We start from the raw sequence: 27,285 nt of genomic DNA, 5'->3' as shown, positions 1-27,285 counted from the left end.
GCCAAAAAGTAGACTGACTTAAAAAATCGATAAGTCGATATTTTTATTTTAAAAATTTAAAAAAAAAATATTTTTTCATCAGTAAATTTAGCAACCAATTTTTCGTTAAAATAGGCTGAAAATTCGATAATAGACAAAAAATACAAATACGAAGTAAATGAATAAATAAATAGCAAAAGTCTAAAAGTTTCAACTGTAGAACCCTAATTCGAAAGTGGAATTTGAATATGAAACTACCTTTTTATATCATGATATATATTTTTTCTCAAAATAGATGTCCATACTCTTTTTAAACTTATGTTGTTGTAGCAGCAGTGTTTGCTGAGTTGACAGCCCTACGCCGAGTGAACTCGGGTCATTCCGTTGCGTAGAACCGGCTGTCGTGGGAACGTTTTTAAACTGCAACTAGTTTTTTGAATTATAATATGGTTTTATCGTTATCTTTATATACACTAGGATCGCCTGGTGGTCAAAATTCGACCACTGATAACGAAATTATACAGTTACTTTTGAATATACGAAAAAATATTTTTCATGTTTGTGTACAAATAAACGTTTATTTAGATGTGCATAAACATCTTGTTGTTGTTTTTCAAGCAAATTTAAAACGCTTTTTACCACTTTTATGGAAAGATTTTTTTAAAAAAATATATATTGTGCACATCTAGAGAAAATACCCTTTTAAACCATATATGTTTCATCAATATTGGTGGACAATAACATACTTAAAAGTGTACGAAAATTCAAATACAAATTTCAAATTAAAATTACATATTTTTTTCGAACATCCAAGAAATATGTTTAGTGAGTATGTATAACAACTGACTTTTAGAAGATCTCATAAAAATCCTAAAAAAGTCACATGTGTATACAAAAAGGATCTCAAATACCATATTTGCTATTTTTTGGTTGCATTGTTATGTTTGTTTTTGTACACAAAATTCGTGATTGTATTTTCAGTTTAAAATTAAAATAGAAATTATTCGATTAATCGAATAATTTTATATTAACCGAATAAATCTAAACCCCGATTAATTATTCAGTCGATTAACCGATTAAACCAGAAACCCGATTAATTGAATACCCTAAAAGGCACCCTAATTGGATCAAAACAATTTCGAGAATTTTACAATTTTAACGGCCACATTTGTATAACGACCCGTGTTCAATCATGAACATAATACAACCCTGAGTGGTGAATTAAAAAAAGCTGTGTTATCATTGTACGATGAATGATATTGTTCAACTGTGTTTTATATTTTGCGCCTTTTGTATTAAAATTATTTGTTTATATTTTATTCATGAAAATATATACGCAACTAAATAAAAATAATTCCAGTGTCATATTATTTTCATTTCATTTATTATATTAATATACTAACAATAAATTACCAACTTAATATCTTCGGAAATGGGCAGGATTTGTCCCATACTACATCATCCTCTTAATGATGGAGTTTTAATCGATGATGATGCTATAATACATTTTATACATAAAAGGAATGTAGATTTTCTACGAACTGAACTTGTGTGCCGGTCATGTAAACATGAAGTTACGAAATTATACAATAAAAAATTAAAAAAAGCACGCAAATTGCATGAATTGCGTAAAACCCGTTTACACGACGGCTCACTATCCACATTTAAAACAAGTGATGTGTCGTCTGCTGTGTCGGTAACATTCGACAGTGGCAGAACAAGTTCCATTGAGCGAAATAACCATAGTATAAATTCTGGTAAATTTATGAACACAACACCAGGCAATGTCATTTCTGTAAGCCAAATATCCAAGATACTTTCCTATTACTAATAAAAACTCTATACTGCAGGAGAATCAACAAAATTCAGCGACTACATCCGACCGTTCCCTAGAAAATGGTAGAGAGAGCATTGTTAGTATAACATCAAGTAGCTTTGAGCAAAATAACCACAGTGGACATTCAGCCAAAGTTATTGCCAAACCAATATCTCTTACATCAGACTCTTCGAGCCAAGAGTCTGATGTAGTTAGAAGACATTCGCAACATCCTTCAACAAGCAAAGGGACGACTACTACTTCTCAGCCCGCTGTAAACTCTAATAAACGTCCCATATCCGCTATTATTGATAGTGATGACGAAAGCCTTAGTTTAAATGCTGTTAATGGTATGCGTCTACCTCATATACAGCCTCTTCCACCCAAACGCAAACCAGTTACTTCAAATTCTTTGGCACGAGATATTATGGATGAATACATAAAGGACGTTACCGGAGGTTGATCGATTTATTTATTACTATGACCGCCGGGTGGTCAAAATTCGACCACTAATACAAAAATATTTTTCACGTTTTTTTTTTTTTTTTTTTCATACTTAAAAGTGAACCACAAATGAATTATATGAACAATTATTATTTTAGTTATTAAATATGTTTTAAGAAATAGTAATTTTTTGAGATAAATAGCAGTATTCCAAATGAAAAAGAAACAAACTATTTGGGTTTTTGAGTTTATATGAAAATTAGAGTGACATTTTCTAATGTAAAACGTGGATATAATTATAATTCGTTAGGAGGTTCAGGGAGTTTTATTTTTAGCAAACATAAATTATTCTTCTACCATATTTTGATGTATAAAATTCATTATTAGAAATATTTTCATTATTTTCGTTGTGCTTCATATTATTATTTTCATTATTTATCATTGAATTATTTTTATCACTAAAATCAAAATAAATATTTTCATTATTATTGTTATAATTAAAACTATGTTTTTTCATAGATTTGTTCATAAAATTGTTGGATTTCCGAGCTGTTGTCTTTATTATGTGTTGCCTATTTCTTCTGTATACTACACCCTTTTCATCCTCTATCAAAAATGATCTTGGTTCCTTACATTTTTTCAAAATTTTACCTTTAAACCAAACTGACATTGGATTTATTTTGAAATATATATTCACCTATTTAAATTGGTTTTAAAGTAACTGAATTTCTATTGTAATTTTTCGATGAACCTTCAGGAGGGTTATTATGTAACTCCTCTCGTTCGAATTTGTATGCTTTATACATTGTATTTCGAAAATGTTTCGTTAGATTCGAATCGAATTACATAATAACCCCCCAGTAGCGTTGTCAGTTGCCTAAATGATATTACAGATGGCAACTGGAGCTATCATTTCTGTTGATAAATTGATTGTCCTCTGGCAACGCAACTGAAGTTCGGTTGCCATCCATAATCGACCCATTAATTGTTTATGTTTTAAAAATTCATTTTTTTTTCGATTTACCAATTTCGGTTTTAAATTATCTGTAACATGGTAATTTGGTGCGTAATTTTCTACTCATAAGCATTTCAGCAGGACGTGGCATTTTGTCTTTTGATGCTGTGGATATAATTATAATTCATTAGGAGGTTCAGGGAGGTGGCTTAATGATGAGACAGTGTGCATTATTATTTTTAGCAAACAGGATATATGTAATTATTGAAAACGATTAACATAAATCCGCCATTTCAAGCAAAAAAATAATTTTTTGCCGCCAATATATAATTATAAGTACTAGGATCGCCTGGAAAGAATGTTGGAAAAATATACATTGTGCACATCTAGAGAAAATAACCTTTAAAACCATATATTTTTCATCAATATTGGTGGACAATGACATACTTTAAAATGTACCACAAAAAAACGTGTGGCCTATTTATATATAAGAAGATAATTCTTCTGTACGTGTGTTAGTAACTGAACTCCTCCTTAACGGCTGGGCCGATTTCAATGAATTTTAGTGTGTGTGTTTGAGTGGGTCCCTGGATGGTTTAGATTCACAATTGACCTATATAGGTACAATGGGCATGGCACCTCCCATACGAAATAAAAATGTATTATATAATACTATTATAGTGGGAGTCTTCAAACTTTGTGTGAGCTATGGTAGAACAACGTTTGCCGGGACAGCTAGTATAATTAAAATATATTCAATCCTATTTGAACATTATTACTAGGGTATTCAATCGATTAACCGTTAATCGGTTAACCGATTAATTTTGGACGGTTAACTGTACGAATAATTTAAAATTGCCGATTTTCAAATAACAAATAAACCGATTAATTTGTGTCGATTAACCGAAATTCCTTTTTTTGCACTATAACTTATCTTTTTGTATTTATTTTTCCATTTCAATTCAAATACAAATTTCAAATTAAAATTATATATTTTTTCAAACATCCAAGAAAAATGTTTAGTGAGAATAACAACTGACATATTTAATTTACATGTATTTGAAACTTTGTTTGCATTTACATGTACAGAACTTAACGAAACTATCAAAAGTATTCAATATTTAAAACAATCCAAAATATTTGAAAAAACTTAGAAAAAACTAAAAAAAGCTGAGATATTGGATATTCTTTATCATGCTTTCGATTTCTCCAACATCTACAATCATCGATAGAGTTTTTTCCAAGTCAAGTTTTATTAAATCTAAAGAAAAAAATCGTTTAAGAGGAAAAAAATTAAATTATATTCTTTTTTTTAAAAGATTATTTCAGAAGATCTCACTAAAATCCTAAAAAAATTTAGTTTTTTGTATACAAAAATGATTTCAAATACCTTATTTGCTATTATTTTTTGGTTGAATTGTTATGTTTTGTTTGTTTTTTATGTTTTTGTACACAAAATTCGTGGTTGTATTTTCAATATAAAATTAAAATAGACATTATTGGGTTAATCGAATAATTTTAAATTAACCGATTATTAACTGAATAAATCTAAATCTGCTTGTTGAAAAATCGCTAGATTTGATCGAAAAATCTCCAAATTAGCATTATGGTCAACCACTGTCGTACGTCAATACAACTGTGTGTATAGTGTCGCCATTTTTTTTTCACTAGAAATTTTTTTCCCCAATTACGATAAAACAATTTGCGGTATTTCATAAAAATAAAACATTTTTTATCTGGTTAAACTGCAGCAAAAATAGCAAATAAATATAGAAAAGAATAATTTAAGGCATTTTCTTGTGTTGTGGCTTATTTTTAAATATTTTGAGGTTTTCTTAAGAATTTGGTAAGTAAAGTTAGCTAAGGAAATCTTGAGTAAAACTAAAAGAATGCACATAAAGAAACTTATCAATGAAAAAACAAAAAAAAAATAAAATACTGCCTGTCAGCGGAGTCTCAAAACGTCGAATGAGTGTAGTTGTTTTTGCATCGTATTGATTTTGTATTTTTTTTAATATATGGACATAATATGTATCTACATTAATTAAGTGTATACATTTATTACGTAGATATTTAATGAAGTTACATGTACAGTTTAGTTGACAACTCCCATGTGAAATTGACCTAGCCATGTAAATTTCATGAGTAAACATCAAGAATAAATTTTAGATCAACAAATCTGACTTTTATTTACATAAACAAATCTGAAAGAAACAAACATAATTGCGCTTAAAAGTTACAACCATAGAAACCTCTACGTCTTATGGGAGCGTACATAAGGTATGTATGTATCAGTTTTAGAACATTTTAATCGATTTGTTTATGCATATTTTGTCCTTAAGGGAACAAATCAAGATCCCAGTAACAGTTTATATCTTCATAATTTTTTTACAGGCAAAAATATGCACTAAAAATATATGCCAAATTTCTTAAAATGTTCTGAAACGGATAAATACCTTATGTACGTCTATATAGGATGTAAAGGCAATTCATACATTTACATGAATCCGGTGTATCAATAGTAAATTTATGTCACATTACACTAGTCACGTAGAGTTTCACTATGGGCTGTAAAAAGGTTAATAATTCAGTAAAACTTCTTTTGTCTTATTACCTTATCCTTTTAATTGCTTATATTTTATTGATGCCGTTGTAGTTTTTACATTTATCACTACAATCTGAAATGGCTTGCTGAAACTTATACTAATTAATAATAAGGAATTTTAAAAAAGTAAAATAAAGTATGGAGGAAAGCTATTTTTGTTAAAATGCTTCGTACTCTGTCCAACTAAACAGTTTTATTTTATTGATGCCGTTGTAGTTTTTACATTTATCACTACAATCTGAAATGACTTGCTGAAACTTATACTAATTAATAATAAGGAATTTTAAAAAAGTAAAATAAAGTATGGAGGAAAGCTATTTTTGTTAAAATGCTTCGTACTCTGTCCAACTAAACAGTTTTGGGCATTATTTAAAATAATTGAAAAGTACTAATAGTGCTAAAATTGTAAAAAAGATTCGAAAAATGTGTGCAACTCCAAAAAAAAATGTACTGAAGATGCTACAATATCTTTAAAATGGGTAATTCAGATTTTGTTTTTTCTGATTTTTTTTTAGAGATTTATGTTAATAAAATAATAAATATAAAATAATTCCTTAATGAATTTCAATTTTATTACGATAAACGTCATCGCCATTTTTTTTCGTGCGCACTTCATTTATCAGTCCTAAATAAAAAACCGTAAAAAACATTTAAATAAAACTACTGTTTTTATATTTTATACTTTTTTGTTTGAAATTTTCATATTTCATATAACAATTAATAAGGAAAGAAAGGTTATGTTAAAATATTGTTAATTTTTGACAAATAATGTGCAATATTTATATATAACTTACTGTATATATTAGGGTATTCAATCGATTAACCGTTAATCGGTTAACCGATTAATTTTGGACGGTTAACTGTTCGAATAATTTGAAATTGCCGATTTTCAAATAACAAATAAACCGATTAATTTGTTTCGATTAACCGATTAACCGAAATTCCTTTTTTTTTGCACTTTAAACAATTTTTTTGTATTTATTTTTCCATTTCAATTCAAAGACAAATTTCAAATTAAAATTAGATATTTTTGAACATCCAATAAACATGATTAGTGAGTATGTATAACAACTGACATATTTAATTTGCATGTATTTGAAACTTTGTTTGTATTTACATGTATGGACGAAACTTTTTTTGAAATGAGTCTTTTATCATAACTAAACGAAACTATTAAATTGATCAAAATCTAAAACAATTCAAAAATGAATATTCCTTATCATGCTTTTGATTTCTCCAACATATACAATCAGAGAGAGAGTTTTTTTCCAAGAAAAGTTTTATTAAATCTAAAGAAAAAAATCGTTTAAATTATACAAATCATGCGATTTCAGAAATATAAATAGTAGATGTTAATATCTTTCTAATCTGTATTAAACCCAAATTTTTACTTATCAAATATACGAGAAAACATGAATTTTAATTTTGATGTTTACAACAAAAAAACACTCTCACACAAAAAATAATTGACTTTTTTGAAAACTGATGAAACTATATGAAAGATTATAGAACAGTTCATAAAACACGGATTTTAAGTTATGACGTTGTTGCAGCAAATAGGCGATATGTTTAAAAAAATTATCTCAAATACCTTATTTGCTGTTTTTTATGTTTTTGTACACAAAATTCGTTGTTGTATTTTCAATTTAAAATGAAAATAGAAATTATTCGGTTAATCGAATAATTTTAAATTAACCGATTATTAACCGAATAAATATAAACCTCGGTTAATTATTTGCTCGATTAACCGATTAAACCAGAAACCCGATTAATTGAATACCCTAGTATATATACAGAGAAGTCAACAAAAACCCGTAAAAACGATTTTAATTCCCGTAATTTCAACAAATAGATATCTATTAGTGCTAGTTACTTATGGAGTAAAAATATTTGGTAATTTGAAATCAATGCCAAGTTACCGTTTAGGTAAATTTATCTACTGGTTATTTTACACCGTAGATACCTATTTGTTGAAATTACGGGCATAAATCAAACAACAATTTTATTTTTTTACCCTAACAGAAGAATTTTTTTTAAATTTTAAAGTGTTTGGCTGAATTTTAACTTTTTATAAAATTGTTTGCCTTAATTGCTGTATTAATAGGGAAAGAAATAAACCAAAACACAGTTTTTTTTTTATAAAATTATATAAAGTTAAGAGTAACTAGATACATACAGTGAGTGTCACTCAAAATCGTACAACATATTTTTTTTTTAAATATTATGAAATTATACAGGCAATAATAGGTGATTATATAAAAAATGAAAAGTCATTTTATTAATTGGAACAAAAACTATGTATTTCAACAAAAAAGTTAACACAAAACCTCAATTCGTTAAAAAAATATTGATGAAAATTAAAGAACATCACGAAATTCATATTTCACTTAAATTCGTACAATTATATTAAATTATAATTAAAACTTTAAAAATTAAAAAAAATGTTAATATTAAATAATCCTAATACTTTGTAGGGTATCATTTGCTATTTTTTAGTGCCTTTACGATTTTAAATGAAGCGTTGATATTCTGGGCACTGACAGTCTTACCCAATTTTTTTATTTGTGGATAAGGGCAATTAAAATTATACCCAAGTTTCTGATAGGTAATAGCACACACAATATAAGAATAGCATTTTAAAATATTTCCAAAACATCAACTTTCTAAAACTAATGAATAAAATTTGACTATGATGGTATACGATTTTAAGTGACATTCACTGTAGTTACAAGTCTATCAAAAAATCCAATTACTATACATATTTAATTAAAAGGGCATTGAGAAGGGCTGTAAGAATTTAATAATATACAAATAAAAAACGTAGCTGTATGTTTTTGTAATATTTTTTTTATATAAAATGTAAACGAATAACTAATTATTCTAAACTTATAGCTATAAAAATCTAAATTAGAATAAAAAGAAATTTAATACTTTAGACCACGTGAACGAAAAAGATTTGGCTTTCGAAAGCCATTATTGAATGTATTAATACGATAACCAGGTTGAGCGTTTTGATAAACATTTCCATTCGAATTAGAACCTGGACCTCTACTGACACCACTTAGACCCGAACGTATATTTGGAGAAACGTAAGGACGTTGGCTAGTAGATATAAATGTAGTTTGACCTTGTTGTGGCTGCTGTTGTTGATTTTGTTGTGGTGGCTGCTGTTGTTGATTGGTTTGAAAATTATTCTGAAATAATGGCGGTTGCAAAGAATTATTTGGTAGTTGGGCACCGCCAGCCGCCGAATTTTGTTGTGGTAGAAAATTATTGAGTGTTGGATTGTTATTATTTTGCTGTTGTTGCAATGGTGGTACTAATGAATTAACGGGGAAAACGGGAACGTTTGATGGAGATGCTTGTGTAGGTTGTTGTTGTACAATCTGAGGCCGTCTCGTTATTGCTGGAGCCAAATACGGATTAATATATGAGTTATTATTACCGGGTATGTTATAGGTTTTACCAGATGGTGTTGCTACTGCTACACTTCCTATCGGCTGGGAATGAACACACGGCTTTGGATAATCATAGCCATCTAAAGTTTTGATACCAGGACTTAACTGTACATAATTATCGAAATATTGATGAACCGAATGTTCTGGCGTAGAATAATTTAAACTTATTAACGATTCACGAACTTTTAAGCGACTACTATTGAAATTAGGCAATAACTCAGCATCACCTTTAATTTTTTCTACCTCTCTCATTTTCTCCGTTATCTCTTCCGATATTTCGGCCGAAATTTCCGTGACAGGTTTTTCTATTTCTTTAGGACGTAATTTTTGATTTGGTCTTGTTGTTGTAATCTCCTCCCTGCCTTTCCTATCTCCAAAACCTTTTTTATCTTCAAATTTTGCTTCATTTTTCTTCACTTTCTCCTTCTCCTTATCATTATTATGTTTTTTATTTACATACTCAAAGAGATCATCTACATCAGGCACATCCGGTATAATACCATACGAATCAAAGTTATCCTTAAAAGCTTCCGCCCAATTCTCATTTTTGTGTAGCTTTGGATCAATTTTAAGTTTTTCATTTTTATCATTTAAATTTTTTATGACTGTTATTGTTTTCACTTGGGTTCCTTCTTTATTATTAATGTTAGTTGCAGCGTACGACAAACTAATGTCTCTCTTTTCTTGGTTGGTCGAGCGCCTTTTAATTAATCTGGTGCCAAACGGTTTAAAGCCATTAAAGTAGTCACCACCACTATTATCAATGCTGCTATATTCTTCAAAAGTAGCTGCCGATGTCATTAACGACATGAGCATAATAATTAAGCATTTCTAAAAAATAAAAATAAAAGAAAATTAAAAGTGATTAGAAAATTTGCTGTGATCTAAGAAAACTAGAGGTAAGTAAATATGTCCTGGTTACTAATAAAATATAATTTTCAAAATATCAGTTTGATAGAGAATATAAATTTTATCTGTGATAATTTCTTTTAGGGAATACTGAGATATAAGACTACATCTTTGGAGGCAGTTTTAATACATTATATGAAAGAGAAACATTGATTAACTGATATTTGTTTAAAAATTTAAAGTTATTTCTAAACTGAACAAGTTAAGTGATGTGTTACGGCATTAGGGCCCTAAAAAACCATCCACACAAATATCTCGCAAGGATTTCTTTTATATTTTGTATGTGGGAAACATTTTAGTCATCAACATTAATTAAAAGCTTATGTTACAGCAGAGCACAGAGAATATTTTGTATTCTTAAAAATAATTATTTTTTTTATTATTACTTTTTATACTTTTTTTGAGTTGAGATGATGTATTTTATTATCCATATTACATATTATTCAACTCAATAATATCAGAAAGTGAAATAGAAAAAAAAATAACTAAAAATTTGTAATATGTATGCATATCAAAAAATATTTTTAGAAAAGTTGTTTGTTTTATTAAAAACCAAAAAATATGCATTCAACTTTAAATGAGTTAGGGGTTTTTCTTTCAAACGATTTTTTAAATGAGTTAGGGCTTTTTTATAATTACTGTAAATCTGTTATTCGTCAACATAGTAAACGGAATTTTTTAATTCCGTTTCCGTTAAGCCATCGATATAACAAATCGAGACTATTTAAAAAAATAGTAATATTGTGTTCAAATTTTAATGTCACGAAAGATCATTGTTTGCTACTAGGTTATCCATTTAAATAATGATCATTCTAATAATCAATGTTTTACGAATAATTAGAAAGTGACCATTTTCAAATAACGAATAACGAAATTGTTTTAATCAGTTTGTTTTCACAATTTTTTTTAATTTTCTACAAATATATACATTTTACTGCAAAAAGTTATTCTAAAAATAAATTCTAGTAATTTAGTAAATAAAAATGTTGACAGATTTTGAAATGGCAAAATATGGACAAGCAGAATCTAATAATCAAAATGTTAACTCAGAAGAAATTGATTATATTAAGGATATTGATATTGCTATAGAGGATGATGACATTAATGATGATCAAAGGTAATGCTATTAAACAGAGATCGAAAATAACTCGTCCATATACCAAAAAACCCAAATTGTGATTTATATTTTGTGATAAAAAATAACAGTTATAAATTTGAATTTTGTAAAATTGATGAATTTTTAAAAAAAAATTGTAAAATTATTGATTTTTGAAAAAAATAGGTGATTTTTAAAACATTTATAATTTTTTGTAAAATTGCACATTTTTTTTATAAAAAACTTCAAATGTTGACTTTTTAAATTTTTCGATTTTTTTTTTTATAAAATTGTAGATTTTTTCTGAAATTGAAAATTTTACATTCAATGATTCATAAATTTAGGCGTTGATTTGCAACAAATGAATTTTCGCGATTTATGTTCATGTTCGCAAATTTACGAAAAAAAATAAATTATAAATCACTCATCTAGATTATTTGTGTTTGTTTCTTATCTGTTTCTCTCAACCACTAATCTAAAATGTTCTCTAATCACTCTGTCAGTGATATAACACGAACAAGTATTTTTAAATGGCTGAGAATGGGAATGAAAGTGAATCCGTTATTTTCGGTCTCTATTGGGGGCTTTAGACAAATTGACGAAGAATAAAACTTTATTTCATATTTTATTTAAAAAATTGCAATTATTCAAATTATTCGATTAATTTTAAATGCCGGATCGAAATATTCGAACAAGTTAAAATCTGATTCGAATAATTCGATTTATTGAAAAAAAAAATAAAAAAGAATAATATCCACTATATGGGAGATCGAAGGAGTATCCCAAGGAAAAGTTTTTTTTTGTGAATCGCTTATTTGATATTGTGCCTAATATGAGAAAAATTTTACTTTGAGCATTTAAGTGGGATTTACGTGATATTTTATTAACTATTGCAAATATCACGACACAATTTCGTGAAAACTCCTACATCGCATGCTATTTTTTATTGCCGAGATATACGCATTCGTGTCGCCTGAGGTTTAGTAATAAAGTTAGTTATTTGATAAGCTTTTGAGTCGATTTGTGAATATATACGGACTCCTGAAGACCACTATAACGATTCCAAATAAGTTATAAAGAATGGAAAATATATATCTAAAGATATCTAAAATTTCTACATAATTTTCTGTTAAATGTTATAAAACAATTATTCGAAAATTCATGAAAAAATCGAAATGTGTGCTTAAAATTTTAAAATTATGCATTTTTTAAAGGGGATTTTTTTTACAAAACATTACAAAATTAAAAATACTAGCAATTGTTAAAATATAACTGAATAAAGACTTATTCAGTACAAGCTTTGTTCACTATTAATAAGATATGCAAAAATATGCCAATCGATTAGTTTAAATGCTACAGATAAATCATGTAATTTTATAAAATTCTTTCATATTAGAATAGTTAATTCCAAGTTTTGTTCGAAGCTATCCCAAATGCCTTAGTTTGTCATCTAGGCTTGCAACGTAAGTCTCATCTGACCAATTGGTCACCTAAATATATTTAATTCGATAGTGACAAAAGTTTTCATCGTTTATGTAGTTATAAAATGAGTTTGTATCCAATTTATTTTTATCTTCGTATGAGAAAGAAAATAAATTCATCGCACCACTCTAGTGTGCTATATGTTGTTGATTTTTTGACATTGATTTTGAACTACTATAATTTTTTCCAATAAAATGAAAAATGTATTTGCGATTTTTTTAATGACAACAAAATAATCATTTTCAAGCACTTAAACACTACACTGTCTGTTTCTTGTATAAAAAACCATTAATTTTAATTTATAGATATTTTTTTGTTTTAATGCTGGTATAAAACAGGTAAGATTGTTTAAAGAAGATCAACGATTTTTATTATTTAATTTTTTTTTTATTATTATATTCCATTTTTGAAAAAACGTTAGTCCTTGACATGTGGTAGTATAAAATTTTAACTTCACACTTGTTCAAACTGGGCAAAACTTCACTCACAAGTATTGTCATTTTTAAAAGAAATATGCCGTTAAGTGACACAGCAGCGATGACGTGCAATAAACTATTGAATAAACATTTTTTTGAGTACGCTTTTATAATAATGATCTTAATTCGTTTCCTCCTCTTGTTAACAACAAGATCTTCAAATATTGAATTGTTACACATAATAATAAAACCACATATTCCCTGTGCATTTCTGCAGAGTTATTGTTTGTTATTTGTTGGTAAGACAATGTTTGGAAAAAAAAAACAGGGAGCGAATCGAGGTAGACTACCGTTACCGAAATAACTGCAATTACAGTTAAAATACCATTACCTACATAATCGTAGATACCGTTTCCTTTAAATGCCGTTATGGATATTCATAAATAATTTGAAATTATAAAAATTCAAATTTTTATTTTAATAACTCGGTTTATTGAAATCTTTGTTAACTTATTTAAATTTTTGTGAATTTTATAAACAATTTAATTCAGGATGAAATTAATTTTGAGTGCTGATTAAAATCGCCATTGCACGCACTATCACTCAATAAAATTGCAAAAAATTGAGTTTGCACTATTTTTCATCAGCTTTAGTGATAATTGTTATTTGTTCACTAGCATAATTTTTTTTAATTTTTTCACTATCACTAAACGAAGATTTGTGCAAAAATCTGCACTACAATTAATTAGTGCAAAATTTTAACTTGCAATCAACAAAAAGCTGCATTAAACATACTCAGCCCAATTATGAATAAAAAATTCCGCGGTAATTTGTTCCCCGGGAGTTTTATCCCATTGAATTTGAATAGGAAAAATGAGAAGAGGGGAAAAGCTTCCGGGGAATTTTTATTCGTAATTGGGTTGAATATGTTTAATGCAGCTTTTTGTTGATTGCAAGTTAAAATTTTGCACTAATTGATTGTAGTGCAGATTTTTGCACTAAATCTTCGTTTAGTGATAGTGAAAAAATTAAATTTTAAAAAATTAGTGGTCATGAAATTCTTGAATCCAGATTCGAAAAATAAAAATTTTTTAAATTTTTAAGTATTAGTCTTAAATTAGTGCACAAAAATAAACTTAAACCATTTTGAACTTAAAAATTTAGTACAAAATTTGATTAGTGCAGAAAAAAAGTTGCAATAAATTGATGATTGCTTTTTTTAAAATCAAATAATTTTGAGTGCAAAATTTTTTAACTCACTATCACTAATGTTTAGTGTGGCTTCTAATTTTCAACTCAGCACTAAACATCAACAAAATGATTGCACTAATTTTGCACTATCATTAAGTATTAGTGCAAACTGCAAAATTAGTGCACTACCCCCATCTATGGTTTCGATCGATCTCGATGCAAACATTTAACGCCCAGGTATACAATCAAAATCGTTAATTTCAGAAGCTATTATTGAAATGACCGTTGCCAAAATATCTTCTTAGATCTGCAAAAATAATTTAGATTTGGCGATACGAAAGAAATCATCTTTCGAAAATATTATATTATTTTTTTTTTTAGAAAATCTTAAACCCAAAATGACCGTTGACAAAATGTCCCCTTAGATCTGCAAAAACAATTTAGATTTGGCGATACCAAAGATCTATATACTAAATCATAATCATTTATGAGGTAATCTTTTCTAGAAATGATGATAACTTTGAAAATAAAGGCTCTTACATATGACAACATGTATTTTTTTATTCAGTCTGGAATATTGAATTCATTAATTTTTTTCAAAGAAATCAAATATTTTTTAAGAGTGAAGTACAATTTAGTTAAAAATGTTGAATTTATTGTATATTTAATGTCAAATGAAGTTCAATTTTCGATAATTTTTTCTGAGGACGATCGAAATATCGTCAGTATTATCAAATGTAATCCATTTAATCTGTCAAGCAAATAAAAACTGTATTAAATGTAGAAGTTAGCGATATGAATGTAAGGAGAAGATTTCTAAATGCAAACATGGCATGCAGCACGAAGTCCAAGTTTAAACGCCACTATTACCAAAAATACATAGTGGTACTCGTTTGGAGTACGCTGAATGCCGACTGGTTTGCAAGCAAATAACGCAATATTTTGTGTACTGATGGGTCTATATATTCGCCGTCCAATCTTTTCTGTTAAAACAGGTTTATATTTAAAAATTTAGTAGTTCTGCTATTATCTTGTTCGCAACTGTATGTTTGTTTTATTTTAAAGTACAAATCGGCCCACAAATAGCTGAGATACATATAAGGAAAAAACCAGAACAACTTCGATTTGTTACCTATTTTTTATCTATATCTGGATTACTAAGTCATTAATATAGACAATATAGATATCTAATGATAGATATTTCAAAGACCTTTGCAACGCCATAGTAAGTCGGACCTGGATCAAAATTTTTTAAACTGAATTTTTTTAACAAAAAAAATTTTAACATATTTTTTTCTTTAATAAATTAAAAAATTTGCCTACAATTTTTCACAAAAAAAAAAATAAATTTTTTATTAAATATTGAAATGAAAATTAATTTTTTTAACCAAAAAAAATTTTAACATACTTTTTTCACTAATAAATTAAAAAATTTGCCTACAATTTTTTTCACGAAAAAAATATTTTTTTTTTAAATTTTGAAATGAAAATTATTTTTTTTTTTAAATTTTATTTACCTATATAAATTTCGAAAAAAAAATTTTGCCATACAATTTTTTTCACAAAAAAAAAATATTTTTTTTTAAATTTTGAAATTAAAATTATTTTTTTTTTTTTAAATTTAGTTTACCTAAAAATATTTAAAATTTTTATTTTAAAGATTAATTTGGTGAAGCGTATATAAGATTTGGTACAGCCGAATATAGCACTTTTACTTATTAATATTTATTGTTGTCGCTGGATCCTGGCGTGCGTTAAATTTGTTCCCGCTTTCCTGGGAAAAAATGCGGGAATTTGTTTTCTCTAATTGTAAAATTCCATAATCTCTTAATTGAAATTTTAACTTATTTCTCTTTTATATTCAAGAAATTAATAAGTTTAAATAAATAATAATGAATAAAAAATTGCCCGGTAGTTTTTTCCCATTGAATTTGAATAGGACAAATTAGAAAAAGGAAAAAGTCCCGGGGAATTATTATTCATAATTGGGCTGAATATTGATAAAAAAATATCATTTCAATCCCTGTTTTCGTTTTGTTAGACAAGTTTCCCAAATAATAATGTTGTTTTTCTCAATGTGCATTTCTAATTTTTAAAGTTTTTATACAAACAAAAACCTGTCCTGCAGTAAACATTGTTTTGTTTCTACTAGCACTGCTTACCTATTGACAATTTACTTATACGCTATTATCCATCCATTGTCGATAATGAGGAAATTGTATTGTGAAAGTTTTAAGACTAAAAGTTTTTTCATCTAATAAAAAAATTGAATAAAAATCATTACAATGAATTGTGGGGAATATAGAAATAAATATTTCTTAATTAGTTATAAAATTTAAATGTGTGTTTTGGCACACAATTACCAATAATATTTATAGCAATGTTTGTAAGGAAGTCCTATAATTGTCCTTTTAAGTAATCAATATAACCCCCATTAACACGAAGCTTGATTATGTCTTAACAAATAGTTATACTGTCGGTTAAAAATATTTTTGTATGAAAATTGTCAGTTTAACTATTAGTTAATACATAACCAGACTTCGTGTTAATGGGGGTAAATGTGTTATTTACATTTAGACTTGATGAGGTACGAAATTAATTTATAAAAGTCTGTTAACATTTGGCAATGAAAATTTTGTTTCCTTTTTCGAAATTATTCTGAGTCATAAAAGTGTGTTATTTTACATAATTGTTTCTTATTTTGAAATCTTAATGTGCTAACTTCTATAGCACATACACAATTTTAAATCTTTTTATACTCTACACCACCATAGTGGGGAGGGTATTATGCGTTTATGCAGATGTTTGTAACGCCCAAAAATATTAGTCTAACACCCACCTTAAAGTATACCGATCGACTTAGAATCACTTTCTGAGTCGATTAAACGATGTCCGTCCGTCTGGCTGTCCATGTAAACCTTGTGCGCAGAGTACAGGTCGCAATTTTGAAGATACATATTTCGATGAAATTTGGTATATATTATTTTTTCGGCTCAAGGACCAAGCCTATTGAAACTGGCTGAAATCGGTCCATTATTTCACCTAGCCCCCATACAAATGTCCTCCCGAAATTGGACTTTATCGGTCATAAATGTTTAATTTATATATGTATCTCCACAAATTCCTCTCCAAATAAGTTTTATAAACACAAAATTCATGTCACCAAATTTTGTTACGATCGGTCCATAATTAGTCATAGCTCCCATATAGACCCGCTTCCGAAATTCACTTTAACGTGCATAAATCGCTTAAAAATGTTGGTATACATACAAAATTCAACATAGTTAACTTTAATTTGGACATAAATCACACGACCTAATTTCATGGTGATCGGTCCATAATTGGTCATAGTCCCCATATAAGGCCCACTTCCGAAAATCACTCAAAAATATAAATTATTGAAATTTTAAAAGAAAAATGTTTTTGCTTTTTTACTTAGTGCAGGGTATTATATGGTCGGGTCGGGCTTGACCGATCATACTTTCTTACTTGTTTAACATTAAATTTATTTTAAATTTATGTATATTACATCTTATTGAATCTTTTCAATGAACACGAATCTGTTAAAAAAAATTAATATTTAATGGTCAGTTTTTGAAATATGGAATTGTTTTTAATACGATACATATCTTAAGTTCTACATAAATTTAGTTTTGAAAGAAATGTACAAACTCTTAACAAAATAGTCGAAAACATGCAATTTTATTAATTTTTGTATTATTCATTTGTCATATAATTAAAGAGATGTTACTTAATGTTTTATTAATAATATGAAGCCTATTGTCAGCCATCATTGCTTTAGTAGGTGTTATTTTCTGCCAAAAGTACTACTACTTATTTTTCCTGGCCAGTAGTGTATAAATGTCTCGATGTGTTACAAACGGAAAGAAAAACCTCCCTGCAGTTCTGGGTGACTTTCCCGAACAAAAGATTTTACCTACCATATAGGGTAATCACTAAATAGCTGAATAGTTTTTTGAAGCATATAAATATTACAACTAGAGTTTTTCACGTGAATTCCGCAAAATTTTCAATCCCGAAATCCCGTGAAATTGTGCGATTATTCCCACGAAATATTTTCATTAGTTTTATGTGTTATGTTTTGAACATGAATTTCTCTAAAAAATGCTTAAAGCTCTAAAACAAATACAGAAGATTCATACAACAAAATGGTTCCAAAAACTATTCTGGATTGTTATAGATAGCGAAGTCGATATAGCCATGTCCGTCTATCCGCCTGTATGTTGAAATCAACTTTCCGTAGCCCCAAAATAACTTACAAACATGATTGATACATCAATATATCGGGAATTCTTCCGGTTGCTATTTAAAATCGGCTCACAAATGGCTGTGATATAAAAAAAACCGATACGACCTAGATTTTTGGCCTATTTTTAATCTATATCTGTATTACTAAGTCATTAATATAGACAATATGGATATCTAATGGTATAGATAGAAATTTAGACCTACAATGGGTCAAATTCGCGAAAAATATTTTTTAACCCGAATTTTTTTTTAACAAAAAAAAATTTTGTTGTCATAAATTTTTTTCACTAATTAATTTAAAAAAAAGTTGGAAAAAACAATTTCTAAAAAATTTTTTTTTTAAATTTTCAAAAACAATTTTGAAAAAGAAATGTTAAGTTTAGTTTGGTGAAGGGTATACAAGATTCGGCATAGCCGAATATAGTTCTCTTACATGTTTTTATTTGTATCCAATTACATATTAAAACCAAAGATATTTTTTTAGAGTCTACATTCTTAAAATTGAATTCACGGGATCCCGAGAAATTTCAAAGTTAATCCCTATTTCCCGGTAAAAGAAAAACTCTAATTACAACGATACCGTTTGATAGTTAATCTAAAGTAGGCAATGCATGGTTTCACATACCGGTTACATAAAGTCAGTTACCTTAACAGCTACTGGTTACTTGATTGGCTACATAACTAGTTATTTTAACAAATAAGTGTCCTAAGCGGAAGCTAATTGACTTTTAAAATAGCTTATCCCTAAATTGGAAGGAAAATAAAAAATTAAACATACAGATTACAAAATGACATCTGATTCTATAATAGAATACCTTTGTTATGTAAAATAACTACTTTCTAAAGTGCAGTACAGTAAACGTTTAAAGTGACTACTTAGATCCACTAAAGTGACAATTGATTTCACTCTAGATTACCTGGGATGTATAAAGTTACCAATTGACTTCTCTCTGCATTAAACAGCCAAGCCATCAGACATTAGCAACAATTACTGTGTATAAAGGATAAATTGACTATCTAGAACTGTAGAACACATTAGTGAAAATTACTGTGTATAAGGGATACATTGACTATTTAGAACTGTAGAACTATAATATTACGCTCAAAATTATAAATTAGAATACATATTTGTTTAACTTAAAACTTAAATGAATTGCTGGGATTATTTTTTATTTTTATCAATTACAACTATAATTTTTGTATAATCTATTTGGTTGGGTAAGTAAAATATTTAGTTCAAATAATTTCTTTATTATGTTTTATTTACTTTGATCGTAAACAAAAAAGATTTACTTGTGATTTATTTAATAAAAAACCAAAAGTTCCTTTTGCGTCGACAATATTTCCTGTAACATAAAACACCACCAGCTAGATGACATTTGATGGAAGTCTTATATATTGTTCGTAAAACATTAAACTGGTTTGTCGATTTTTGGTCAATTAATTTATACATGAAATGTATTTTTCTATGACTTAATCCTGTGGTTTTATGTAAGCTAAAGTTTTGTTAAATGATTCTGAAAAAAAGAAAACTAAATACGGAAATCTTTAAGTTCTCCCAGACATTATTTTTGCATTTAAACTTGTAACATAACATCAAATCAATTATGGAAAAATGTTTAAATAAGTATATTAAGCTAATAATATCTTAACTACTATTTTATCCTAATTAAAATATGTACATAAAAAGCACGAACATATAGATAAGAGTAAAATTAGCTTGGTGTTTAAATAGCATAAATAATTTAGTATGGCACGAAATAAAAAAAAAAGAAAATGCAGTGATGTTGTCCTATGTTAGTGTGTGAACAAGAGGAGTTACTACTTCTTTGCAAATGGCAATACATGAAAAGCGTAAGTTAATTGTTAAATATTACAGCATACGACTTTAAACATAAACAGTTAGGTTGTACCGAATCTTAAATACCCTGCACCTAGAATTACACATATTATACTTGTGTTTGATTTTTGTTAATTATTGTTGATTTTTTTTTATTCAAAAAGTGAAAAACAACAACAACCATATCTAGATGTATATATTTGGTCAATTCATCATGACATATTGTCATAATGTCCAATTATTTATTTTGGGAAAATTCATTAGATTTTTTAGAGGTTATCTCACATTTTGGTCCATAATTACAAAACTGCTTAGGACAATGATAACACTGTGCTAATTGAAATCACTGTCAGCGGGACACCCGGTGGGTTAAACTAATTCGAGTACGCTGAGTTCAGTGGTGCCTTTATTTGGAAAATGGAGGAGGTTTAGTTTATTGAATAAACTGAAAAAATATAATAATATGCGCTGTCGTTTTAGAAATATAGATTTTTTTGGCAAAAGAAAAATATTTTTTTAGGAAAATTTTGAAATTTTTGTTTTTAAAATGGCATAAAAAATTGGAAAATGCGGAAAGAAATTGGAAATATTTCTAAAAGGACTGCGCAGATTAAAAAATGTTAAGTCTTACTTAAATGCAATTTAATTGCGGAATTTCGTTTTTTTCAGTTTATTCAATAAACTAAACCGTTTTTGAGTTACGCGAATATATGTTGTGCAACCTCCATTATTTTCGAAATAACGCTATATCTCGAAAACAAGAGCTATCATAAAAAAAACGGTTAGCACCACTGGATTCAGCGTATTCGAATTAGTTTAAACCGCCGGGTGAGCCTCTTGACAGAAAAAAAGTGTCAATTTCGTGCACAGTGTAATCATTTTTGTGTGAATCTCATAAATTTTGGTTGTACATATTGGACGTGTTTTACACAGACAGACGGACATATTTAAATCGACTTTAAATCATTTAAATACGTATAAAATAAATATGCAAATAAAATATTTATTGTGTATTCTATTTTCACCAAATTATTTGATATATTTTGCAATGACATCTAAAATTCTTTACTTACGACCAACCCATGCTGTTTTTTGCACATACATAAACGTACAATAAACGTGAGTATCTTTTTTTGTTGTTTACTGTACAAATTAACCTAAGATACTCGTTATTTGTCTATGCAAATTCTTTACGTAAAGTTTTAAACGAGAAACTATTAAAATTAAAATTCCAGAATGTAATAAAAATATGATAATTGGCTCGCAATATTAATTTAATTTATGGAATACGATTATTATGATCTTTAAAATAAAAGGTGCAGGCAAAACTGAATTAAGTAACAATATATTTTTTTAAAAAAAATATAAAAAAGTTTTTAAAAAAAATGTACTAAAGAAATTTAAAAAATGTTTTAATTTGTAACAAAATAAAATTTCTGTTCATGTTAATTTGTATACCCTTCACCATAAGTGTGTCATTTCTACATTTTTCAATTGCGACCGCGCAAAATGTATATATTCTGGATCGTTATAGATAGCGGAGTTGATATAGCCATGTCCGTCTGTCCCTCTGTTAAAATCAGTCCCACAAATGGCTAAGATATAAGGAAAAAAACAGGACAACCTCGATTTTTTACCTATTTTTGATCTATATCTGGATATGGATATGTAATGATAGATATTTCAAAGACCTCAGCAACGACGTATAGAACGCAATAGCAAAATTCCGCTAATAAATTAAAAAAAATAAATATTTATTAACAGCTCTGAATCTTAAATATTTTTAGGTGAAACAACTAAAACGTCGGATAAAAAATTAAATAATTTCTTTTATTTACATTTAAATATAATAAGGACCACATTAGAGAAAATCTAATTAAAATAAAATATTTTTTTTTTTATTTAAGTTAAAAAAAAATTTTTACAAAAGAGTTTGTTTCGTGAAAAAAACTCTACACCATTTCCAATTGTATTTCAGAAGTTTCTAATTGTATTTCAGAAATTTCCAATTGAATTTCAGAAATTTCTAATTATATTTCAGAAAATTCCAATTCAATTTCAGAAATTTCCATTTATATTTCAGAAATTTCCATTTATATTTCAGAAATTTCCAATTATATTTCAGAATTTTCTAATTATATTTCAGAATTTTCCATTTATATTTCAGAAATTTCTAATTGTATTTCAGAAATTTCCATTATTTCAGAATTTTTATTTTATACTTAAAAAGTTTCCAATTGTATTTCAGAATTTTCCAATTGTATTTCAGAAAATTCTAATAGCAATACCAATGGATATTTCTGAAATACAAATAGAAAATTCTGAAATACAATTGGAAAATTCTGAAATACAATTGGAAACTTTTTAAGTATAAAATAAAAATTCTGAAATACAAATGGAAATTTCTGAAATACAATTGGAAAATTCTGAAATACAATTAGAAAATTCTGAAATACAATTAGAAAGTTCTGAAATATAATTGGAATATTCTGAAATATAATTAGAAAATTCTGAAATATAATTAGAAATTTCTGAAATATAATTGGAAATTTCTGAAATATAAATGGAAATTTCTGAAATATAAATGGAAATTTCTGAAATTAAATTGTAATTTTCTGAAATATAATTAGAAATTTCTGAAATTCAATTGAAAATTTCTGAAATACAATTAGAAACTTCTGAAATACAATTGGAAATGGTGTAGTTAAAACATACTTTTCCCGATTTTGACCCATGGTAGGTCCGACTTACTTTGAAATATCTATCATTAGATATCCATATTGTCTATATTAATGAATAAAGATATAGGTCAAAAATCGAGGTTGCCCTGTTATTTTCCTTAGACCCCTTTCACACTAGGCAATTAAGTAGCGCAAGTCTCTTGTGTTTGCAGATGCCAGAGGTAATATCGGGTTAAGGAGAAGAAAATTTTGCATGGTGTTTTGTTGTTGGGCAAGAGACTTGCGCAATTAAATTGCCTAGTGTGAAAGGGGTCTTATATCTCAGCCATTTGTGGGACGATTTTCTCGATTCTAAATAGCAACCGAACCGAGTCTATAGCGGATATATTGATGTATGAATCTTGTATGTATGTAAGTTATTTGGGGGCTACGGAAAGTCGTTTGCAACATACAGACGGACAGACCGACATGGCTTTATCGACATAGCTATATATAACGATACTGAATATATGTATGTATATTAGGCCGGGTCGATTTGTATGGACGATCAAAAAGTAAAAAAGCGTATAGCAGAAACGCAATCTACGGAAAATTCTGAGAAAGTTTCCTCAATAAACCCTAGGTCTAAAATCAAATCCTTGTATATCATTACACCATGGTCACTTTTGATCGCAGGGGTCAACAAATTTTCGTGAGCATGTTGTTTGATAAAAAGAACCATAATCAATCAAAAACTCGATTTTGAATTTTTGTGTAGTTACGTCCGTTTGTATTTAAGGTGACGATATATACCTTTGCCACACATGATGAAGGGCATAGACAACAACTAGATAGGTAACTGAGAGCCAAAAATCTAAGTCTGTTGTCAAAAAACTTAATTCATGAGAATGTATTGCATGTGTTTTGTTATTGTATCACCCGTATGTGTGAAAAGAGAGTAATTTTTCCATATACAGTGGTGGCCAGGTAATTAAGACAAAAATTGTTTTCTAAATTCCATGTGTTTGTCAATTATTTTATCAAATATTTCCACAAATATGTATGTATGCATGAGTACTGTTTTAACACACAAGTGTGTTTTATTCAACTGTGTCAATTCATACATATTCACCACGAACACATACGATTTTTCTACAAATTGACCAAAAATTTTTTTTTTAAACATATTTTCTCACATTTATATCATTATATTTTAATTATTATAAAATATTCGGATCAAATTTCGTATTTTTAGTTCCATTAGTTTCGGTCATATGTTATTAACAGCGGATGTTCGCTGAGGTGGGTCAACGTATTTCCGCATATCTTTGTCCATATATGTTTTACCGATTTTTCCAAACATTTTTCAGAAACTAGAAACATTAATAATAAATTTCATACCCTTAGAGGTCCTTTTATTTTGGCTCTATCGCACTTAAAATTCAGTTGATGAAACAAATTCAAGCATTTGTCTTAAATTGCTGGCCACCACTGTATATTACTCTCTCCTTCCGTTCTATGTGTTTATTCTATGATGAAGGGTGATAAAAGCCTTTATGGCGTAGTAGATGCATAGTTTTATTTTTATATCCTACACCACCATTGTGGGGATGGTATATTGCTCGATTCACAAGGTATCCTATCAGTAATAATGTTCTAATATTTTACAATGGTTTGAAAATGTTCTTATTGCCTTTGAAGCAAAAAATTATCTAAAATAATATTACTCTGTATGCTATGTTTATTGTGTTATCGTAACCAATCAGCAGAGACCTGCGCCGAATGGCTTAGAGTCGGTTAAGCTGAGCCCCCGAGTCGTAAATTATTAGTACTTTATGACAAATATTTAATTCAATGTGTAAAAAATTAAGCACAATTTCCCAAAAAAATGTAATGAGCAAAAAAGTACCTTTTGTTCTGCTGCTCTTCATATAATGTTGTATATCTTAGATGTAATTTAAAGTAGAGCGTTCTGGTATTGTATTTAACTGTTAAGGTAGGGTCACACATGGCAAATATTTGCTCAAAAAAGCGTAACCACTTTTTAGCACAAATTTGTTTGCCGTGTTTACTCTTACAAGTGTTTTATAGGATCAAACAGCATCAAATAAAATAAAACTAAATTTTTTGTTTTGAATCAACCTAAGTAAAATAAGTTTTTCATATAAATAAAATCATTCAAATGTATTTTATTTAGTGGTTACGTCTTTTTCGTCAAATATTTGTCATGTGTGACCCTACCTTAAGTCTTAAATATGTGGTGCAACCTCTTAAATTTTGTACATATATAACTGTATATCACGAGAGCCAGAGCCAATTCAAACAATGTAATTTATAGAATTAGGACTTCATTATCACACGTGTCTAAATTGACTATAAATATGGAAATATTCAAATTAAGGATCAGATGATTAATTATTTCATTAAAGCAAAATCATTACATTAAAATAGATTTTGAAAAAGTACCATATCTTTTAAAATTTTTTGTCGACCAATAAAATTTCACTACCATCGGAAATTGCACTTTCTTAAGATTCCAAAAATAACAAAAACACCATTAAAGTTCAATTTCAACCGTAGTTTAAAAGTCCTTTTCTGTACATAGCGGAGAGAGGCAAAATCGATGTTTACCGTTCGCAAGGATATTCCTTCAGGGCCATTGCGATGGAAATTGGGAGAAATCACAAAACTGTGATGGGATACTTAAAAGATATTGAAAACTATGGAAAGAACTACAAAGGAATCCTGATTTCTGGTGCTGAAAGAGACGAGTTTGATGTAATCCTCATTTTTTTTTTTCTGTTGGAGTGAATACCTGATATAAAAAAAAAATTAAGATAAAACCACCGCTGATATGCGCAAAGAAAATCGACTACAATTAGCTAGAGAGAATATGACATAGGTCATTAATGATTGGCGTATTTTGGTGATATTTAATGACGAAAACAAATTTGATATGAATGATCCAGATGGCTACAATTATTATTTTCATGATACGATAAAAGAGGAGCTATTTTTAAATCGCCATCACAGCAGAATTTCAAAGTACAAAAATGACTGGAAAAACCTACAAGACTCTGTTACAATCAGCATTACCTAAATTAAAAGGTATTTTTGGACCAATTCCATGGATTCATAATGCCAGAGTTGTAAAAGAATTTTTTTCAAATTAAAATGTTAATTATCTCTTAATTGTTCACCATATTCTCCCGACCTAAACATAATTGAACATGTGTGGGGTTAGCTTTCACTCAAGGTTGATGAATGAGGAAGACAATCGTCGAATTGTCTTCCTCCTCAGGACTCAATAATTCAAGCCATAAAGGACTCCTCCAACCAAATTTTTTGAAGTTATTTTAAACAATTGAGGTAGCACCCACTATTAAAATGTCTAAAATATTATCATTAAACTTAATATTAATGGTTCTTATTATTATTATTAAATTATAAAATAGTGCATTTTTAATTAAAATTAATTTAATGGTTCTAATCATATGAGCGGAAAAAATGTATGTTTATTCTGTCTTTTTTTGGAAAAGGTATTTTAAACTACGGTTGAAATTGAACTTTAATGGTGTTTTTGTTATTTTTGTAATCTTAAGAAAGTTGCCTTTCCGATGGTAGTGAAATTTTAGTTGTCGACAAAATATTTGAAAATATATGGCCTACTAAAAACAGAAATTCCAGTGGTTCTAATCATCTGATCTAGAGTGTACATATGTATGTTTATAAATTGTTAAATCTGTCACAGCAAATGCTAAAATGGCAACACTGACAGATGGTAGTAGTACTTTTATGTTCGGTATGTATGCTATTTTGCTAATTGTTTGGTAGCGGTAAATAATTGCTAATAAATTACGTATGTATTTCAATCTGGTTTTAAAAAATTCACTTGATTTTTATTGTCAGAGACAGACTGTTATTAAAAAACTTGTTATCCGGTAAAAACTTTATATCCACTTCTTTTTGTTATTATTCATGTGCATTTTATAAATAAATAAATAATACTTATGTAGGTATTATTACAATCGAATGCATGCTATTATTCATACATATAATATATGGATGTACATATGTACATTAGACCTGCCCTGAAATTTAATTATTCTTGAACGGGTACAATTTTGTTGTAAGTATCGAAAACTAGTTGAGTTAAAAATGTAAA

General features: G+C 28.0%; 3 protein-coding genes across 3 annotated transcripts in view; 2 read left to right on the top strand and 1 right to left on the bottom strand.

The window, feature by feature from the left end:
• Positions 1–1,411: 1,411 nt before the first annotated feature.
• On the top strand, positions 1,412–2,371 carry LOC135954102 (uncharacterized). Its single transcript, XM_065504168.1, has 2 exons — positions 1,412–1,774; positions 1,830–2,371. Exons 1-2 carry the CDS (start codon positions 1,412–1,414, stop codon positions 2,256–2,258), a joined length of 792 nt encoding a protein of 263 aa, XP_065360240.1. The 3' UTR covers positions 2,259–2,371.
• Positions 2,372–4,807: 2,436 nt separating this feature from the next.
• The window catches only part of LOC135953171 (putative uncharacterized protein DDB_G0282133), a 37,012-nt gene continuing 14,534 nt past the window's right edge, over positions 4,808–27,285 (top strand). The window contains exon 1 of the mRNA XM_065502892.1: positions 4,808–5,040. The gene's annotated coding sequence lies outside the window, so the exon portion shown is untranslated. The remainder of the gene's footprint in view (positions 5,041–27,285) is intronic.
• On the bottom strand, positions 8,627–10,112 carry LOC135954252 (putative uncharacterized protein DDB_G0271982). The gene has a single exon (XM_065504332.1). The coding sequence runs from the start codon at positions 10,071–10,073 to the stop codon at positions 8,724–8,726; it is 1,350 nt and encodes a 449-aa protein (XP_065360404.1). The 5' UTR covers positions 10,074–10,112; the 3' UTR covers positions 8,627–8,723.

The sequence above is a fragment of the Calliphora vicina genome, chromosome 3, assembly GCF_958450345.1.
Source record: "Calliphora vicina chromosome 3, idCalVici1.1, whole genome shotgun sequence".
Lineage (NCBI taxonomy): Eukaryota > Metazoa > Arthropoda > Insecta > Diptera > Calliphoridae > Calliphora > Calliphora vicina.
Note: the sequence above shows the minus strand (reverse complement) of the source record. Positions and strands in the feature narration are given on the sequence as shown.